The sequence below is a fragment of the Malus domestica genome, chromosome 02, assembly GCF_042453785.1.
Source record: "Malus domestica chromosome 02, GDT2T_hap1".
NCBI classification, from domain to species: Eukaryota; Viridiplantae; Streptophyta; class Magnoliopsida; order Rosales; family Rosaceae; genus Malus; species Malus domestica.
In genome coordinates, this window is record NC_091662.1 from 19381072 (window position 1) to 19387783 (window position 6712).

At 36.0% G+C, this 6712-nt stretch overlaps 1 protein-coding gene across 1 annotated transcript; it reads right to left on the reverse strand.

Annotated features, from left to right (window-relative positions):
• Positions 1 to 2742: 2742 nt before the first annotated feature.
• On the reverse strand, positions 2743 to 6357 carry LOC103418398 (cytochrome P450 704C1-like). The gene is made up of 5 exons (XM_008356528.4): positions 5737 to 6357; positions 4624 to 4908; positions 3945 to 4283; positions 3245 to 3445; positions 2743 to 3142 (listed from the first exon to the last, which is right to left on the reverse strand). The coding sequence occupies exons 1-5, from the start codon at positions 6247 to 6249 to the stop codon at positions 2957 to 2959; spliced, it is 1524 nt and encodes a 507-aa protein (XP_008354750.3). The 5' UTR covers positions 6250 to 6357; the 3' UTR covers positions 2743 to 2956.
• Positions 6358 to 6712: the final 355 nt, after the last annotated feature.

Genomic DNA, 6712 nt, shown 5'->3' on the forward strand with positions numbered 1-6712 from the left:
TAAATATAATATCAACGATCCAAACCGTTCATCTTCCTGCATCCTCTAATAGATCAAGTTTTCAAAAAACAAAATCTGAAAAAACAAAATTTGATGAGAACAATGAAGCGTAAATGTAAACAACAATCAACGGTTAAATTTTGATCTATGATTTATATGATTATAATGGCGAATTTCGAAGTTAAGCTCTTCATGAAAGTTGTAAAGCTTGTCATTAAGAGGGTTTATATATTTTTTCTATATTTTTTTACACTTCTACATTAATTAAAAAGTTGTTAAAAACTTTAGGTAAGTGAAAATATACTTAAAAGAAAAATACGTTTTTATGTTTTGGATGTGATAATATGATATGTATATACTTATTTAGTATTATGTTTTTCATTTGATTATTTATTGGTTTAAAATATATTTTCCTTAACGGGTAACGGATCGGGTCATATTACCTATTAATATTATCGGGTCGATTTCGGGTCGGGTCATTTTACCCGTTTATTTTAACAGGTGTTACACGAAACGACCCGTTAAGATATCGGGTATGACACGAAAATGACACGAACACGGAAAACACAACATGAATGCCAGGTCTACCCCAAATCTTCTCTCCAAAAATTGCATAAGAAGAAAAACCCTAGGGCTAGCCAAAAAGGCTTATTTATACTACTGTAATTCAATCCTCCTAGTAAAAGGTCTTAGAATAAGACTAGGAAACTAAATAAATTGAAATAAATTAGGAAACATAATCATAAATTAACTTGGAAATTCGCCCAAAATCATTCACAACCACATTTTGGACCCATATCAACTCCAAAACTGGCCCAAAAAGCTGGATTTAAAGCTTGGACGAACACTTCTCCAGAAGACCACAAACCCATCTGAGATCATCTTAGGCTCCAAAAACTGCACTAAAGCCCAAAAACGTCACTTTCCAACAACGCGCACTGCTTCTTTATTTAATTGCCAGAAAATAACCGCTTGGTAGAAGCTACTGAAATTTTGACACGAACACTCCAAGAGACACACGAACGTCCTCTAGTTTGAATCACTCCAAAATTCATCCGTTTAATCATGTTTTGCTCCAAAGGATGTCGAATGTCCTATGTTGAAAATATAAAGCACAGTATCAAAATTGCATCAAAATAATTACCAAAATATACCAAGAATGAGGTAAAATATATAATATGAAATCAACTCATCAGTGTTTGAGATTTGCAGTCTGACGACGAAGGTGCCATTAGATAGTGGATAAATAGTTTTTGGCCTGATGGAGGGATATTTTACCCGAGGTTTTCCCAGGATCATCTTCCTCCCCCTCTGTGCTTTGTTGAAGTAATCCTATCTTCTTATTATGCAATTGATACTCAGAAGAAACTTCTTGTCTACGTTGAGGAGGTGGTGGTCTCGAAATTTCTTGTAGTTATGCTAGATATGTTGCTGGGACTAGTTCTTAGATCAATTGTTTCGGGCGTGGATTTGTTGTTCTTAGGGAAGCACAAGATGTGAAACTTGCAAATTGGGTGAGAGTGTCTTCTATAGTTTTCATTCTTTTAGTCAACTTGGCGAGCCTCGCCTTTTCTTTGATATGTAAGTTCTTCTTGAGGTCTTTTACTGACGTGCGTATCTTCAGTATGTCGTCCCAGACCTAATAAGTGAAAGAGGCTTCTTCTCCATTTGGGTCCATGGCTTGACCACAGAGCGATCTTCTAGGCATTGCTTCCATAGGGTAGAGTAATCTGGTCGAAAGGAATATGAGTTCTCTCTCAATGAAAGCACCCATTGTTGGAACCAAATTCGCGCACCTATGTGAGCGGTGGTTGAGCACAAACTCGAGTAATCTGCAAAATAGTAAACAACCATGAGCAAGGCTACGACTAAGGGAGGGATGTGTTGGCCAAAAGTTCTCCAACGGTCAGGTTAGCAAATGATTTTAGACTCAAGCAATAGGTAAGAGAATTGAAGAGTATAGATTGCGTTACAGTAGATGAAACTTAGGTGGGTGTGTTTATACCGTGGAGAGAAAGACCTTTTTAGGATAGAATCTAGTTATATGCCAGAAGAATCCTAGAGGATATCTAGTAAGTAGATATTGCATCGTCTTAAGAGTTGTGATTACTTGCGGCGCATGCCTATCCCTAGATTGTAGGGGCTCCAAGACTTATAGGATCTGATTGTGTCCACATTTGGATCAGATTGCGTGTCTTATAGAACAATCATGGTCATCTAGCGGAGTCGTTTGGACTCCGCCTAGTGCTCCAGAGTAGAGTGATGGTGACACAATACTCCATTTGATACAACTCTGCCCGAAGCTGGTAATAAGTTCATGACCAAACTTTTGAAGTAACATCATTCAGATCGGATTTATTCCGACCCCAGAAAATCATGGTCCCCGCGTACCTATTTCTCAAATGAGCATCAGGTTGTCAGTTTTTCCTTTAAGCTCAATTTCTGATTTTTCTTATTTCCTCTTTTTGTTATCAATGTTGAAGTATCTTTGTAAGTTTCTTAGCCTGCAAGAATTGGTAGGTAGTATCTAAATTCCTATGTATGAGTAAAATATTATGACTTTAAGTTTTCTATATAAACATAAAATTTAATTATTTATATCTTAGGTATACAAAATTACATGATGAATTGAGAGAGTATTGATGAAAAAAAATTAAAATTGCAAAGTGGCATTCCACCTAAGATTTTGACATCTCATTTGGAGATGCTCTTATACGTCTAGCCATCTCAACATTATGTATATACCTTGCGATAAAATAGGGACCTTGATCTATTATTTCGATCATAGTAAACACGAAAAACCTGAAAGTCATTATCATTTACATGTGTATACATAGGTATACATACATACATATATATATATATGTATATATATATATATATATATATTATAAAGTTCACACTTGGATGGTTTATAAACCTTGAACATTATTTTTCAATGCATAGAAGAATTTACTCAGGTTGTTCTGGGAACTGCAATCATAGGGAGACTGCCATCTATGTGAAGGGTGAACATGGTCCTATAGGTTACCGGCTTTGTTTCATCGGCCAATTTGAAGCGAAAGAAGCTAAGGAGAGCCATCGCTACTATCTTCATTTGCCGATACGCAAAGTCCTTCCCTAGACAGATGCGCGGACCCGCCTGCAAATAGCACAAGTGAAAATGATACTATTATTAGTGAATATTTGGATAATTACAAAATATATATTTGTGATAAAGGAAAAAGAAAATATTTTTACTAACGTGAAATGCGACGAATTTGAAGGGTGATTCGGGCTGGAAAATTCCATTTTCGAGCCATCTTTCTGGTCGGAAATCATTGGCATCGTTTCCCCAGATATAAGGCATTCTTCCCATGGCATAGGTGATGTAGTTTACGTTGTCTCCTTTTCTCACTCTAAAGCCATCTGGAAGAATGTCATCTACATCAGCACATCTCCCATCCTTGGACAAAACCAAGACATAAAGATGTCAATATTTACAGTAATATGAAAAGTTCTTCCGACTTGACAGTTGAAGTTCACTACCTATTTTTCCCTTAGTAATATAAAAAGGGTTATAAATTTCCTAAAGATACTTGGCACCTCATGTGTAAGGACTCTTTCATCTATGCAGATCAATTATAGTTAGACACGTGCCATAAACTTTTCCTGTTGCATTTTTAAAAGTTATTTATGCACATGTACCAGTCTGGACTGTAATTTGCAAGAGTAAGCAGGAATAACTCCCTAGTCGTTAGGCGTCAAACAGTGTTCTAAGTTTCCTTGTGGAGTAGTGGCTTTCTTGTATTGATTTTGATATGTTTAACAGATTTTAATCAAGGTTCCGGCACTGTCCTGTTTAAATTCCTACAAACTACTATAGAAAGTAAAGAAAATAACAAGTATCTTATTCAAAAAATATTATGACGAAAATTAAAACCGGGTTATTTGAGTATACTTACGATTGGAACCGCAGGGTATAGCCGTAAGGTCTCTGTCAGCGCCGCGTGAAGATAATGCATTCGTTCTAGAGTTTCTTCAATTATGTTTTCCATGAATTCATCAACTTTCGCTTCGCCTACCTGATTACCAACGACATCCCTCACTTCTTGTACAACTTTTTCTTGTATTAGAGGGTTCTTGCTGAGCATGTAGAACAACCATGACAGTGTATTTGCACTGGTGTCTTTGCCAGCAATCATAAAATTCAGTATTATATCCCTCAGATATTTGTCATTCATTTCCTCTGGATTCTTCACACTCTCCAGTAGAAACCTTGACAGTATGTCCTCCTTGTCAATCTTTGAAACATTAAAAAAAAAAAAAAAAAAAAAAAATTCAGAACTTCATAGGAAACTAAAATCTTAAATTTACCATAATGCAGGGAAATGATGTCCGCACACCCTGTTTCTTCTTCTACACATCCTTGTTTATTTTTTCCCCTTCATTCTCTTTTGATTCCTACAATCCGAAGGTCAGAAATAACCAAGGGTGTAGGCGAAGAAAAAGGATGTGTGCAAAACAGTTCCCTTACTGTATGTTTTCCTCACCCGGCAAACTGAAATCGTGTAAAGAACACATAGGATTACATGGTAGAGACACAATCTGTAAAGCCACTGTGGTAATGTAAAATTTACTTACAACATCTTTCTGCTCGTCTTGCAATCTCCTCTTGTTGCTGATAACTTGGTGCACGAAATCATCGATAACTTTGACATACTTTTTAAGGGAGGCCTCGGAACCAAGGTTAAAGATTCTTTTCAGTTTCCAGAACGGATCAACGTAGCGAAAATAAGTCAGTGCAGTAGATTCATCAAAGGCCTTCATGAATGCAGTCCCTTCTTTGCTTGACCCCTCCAAGCAATGCAGTTCTATTCCAAACCCAACTTTGAATATGGAATCCAAGGTACATCTCATAAGCAAATCCTACAAATAGAATCAAATGCAAAATATTTTGTTTGATCCGAAGAGTTTGTTGAGTGTGAATCCTTCTTTAGAGAATCAAAAGACCTTAGCATGTGCTTATACGGATTGGATTGGATAACTCAATATGTTCGAGGTATGTTGAAGGTATTAAATAGATTACTCATGAAAGAAACTAACCTTTCAATCCCCACCCACAAAATGGTACGATATCAACATCGTATAACTTATACATTCCAATTCCCACGACATGGAAACTCTTTAACCTCTATCTCATGATCATTTCTTACTACAATATATCAATCTTATAAGTATTCAATCCAATGCAATCTTAGGCACCAAATGACTTGTAATTTTACAAATCATATTTTTCCTCACACCATGCTTTATTCTCATACTAGCCTCTTGTCACACACGTATGTGTGGCAATTGGCACTTTTGATTTTTTATTTGAAAAAACTAAAAACCGAAAAACAAATAATAATATGAATGTTTCACCATTTTTTTTTTGTGAATTTCTTATTTTATTTGAAAATTTAATGGAAGAGGGCAATTTTGGGATTATGAATGTTTCACTATTTTTGTAAACTCCCTATATATATATATATATATATATATATATATATATATATATATATATATATATATATATATATATAGATTAGTACCAAAAATCAGTCAGATCAAATTGACTTTAATTAGGACTCCCCCAACTTTCCAAGCTTAATTAGCTAAGCCCTCCAAATAAATTTTCATAAAACCAGTTTGATTAAGAAATACCAAACAAGAAAAGAAAAGTTAAGCAAATCTTTTAGGTCTCAGATTACTCACCTGCATATCAAAAACCCTTCCGGAACTCGAAATTCCAAGAACAACTCTAACCAGTTTGGCAGCATTTCTTCTAAACACAGAGCAGCTAACATCTCTAAGCACCCTTGTTGAGAACTCGAAGCTCGCAAGCTTCCTCTGCTGCTTCCACTTTTCTCCATCAACAACAAATATCCCCTGGCCAAAAATATCAGACAGAATACTTTGATTGAATGCACCTTTCGAATAGCTGGCAAAATTGGTTTTCAGAACATGCTCAATATTGCGCGTGTCGGTCGTGTACAATTGGCTGTGGTCCACGGCTAGAAGCCGGTAAGTTGAGTGTGTTTTGGCAACTTCAGTTTGGTAGTCATAGAGTCTGTTGAAGTATAAGAACTGGTGGAAGACAGTGCCTTTTACGGGAGGGTAGTTCTGGTTTCGGATGGACTTCCCGGTGAAGATTCTGAGTATGAACAAAGACACAGTCAGGAAGAGAAACAAAAGTATGGAGGTGAAGATGATAAGTAGAAAATCCATTAAATTTGTTTGTGATAACAAAGAGGCAAACAAAATTTATATGGAGAGAGAGAGAGAGAGAGAGAGAGAGAGAGTTTTGCTTTCTTAGATAAGGTTGGAAGCATGAAGGCGACATGAAGAGAAGAGAAAGTATGCACGTTAACGCAGTATAAATTTATTTTTGATCTTTCTTGGTTTTGTATTCTTTTACCAAAAGAAAAAAAAATGAGCGGTATGAACTAGTTGCAGGTAGGGGTGGGTTTGGTACGGTTACCGTACCAAAACCCTTATATCAATTGCCAGACCAAACTTTCGGTTTGGTAAAATCTATTACCATTACCATACCAAACTTTCGGTATACCGAAGTTCGATATTGCCAAAAGTTCGGTTGGCATGGTATGGCAATGGTAATTGCCATTTTGTTTTGGGACAAAATCTGTTTTTGTTTTTTTTAACCCAATTCAAGGGAAAAACTTTTTTTTAC

Bases quoted from the DNA above. Each gene is read 5' to 3' on its own strand.
- LOC103418398 (XM_008356528.4), bottom strand. From the start codon at position 6,249: ATGGATTTTCTACTTATCATCTTCACCTCCATACTTTTGTTTCTCTTC. The intron at 4,909-5,736 runs GTGAGTAATCTG...TTCTATTTGTAG, and splicing joins GAAGGGTTTTTGATATGCAG to GATTTGCTTATGAGATGTAC. The intron at 4,284-4,623 runs GTAAGTAAATTT...AATGTTTCAAAG, and splicing joins AAGACGAGCAGAAAGATGTT to ATTGACAAGGAGGACATACT.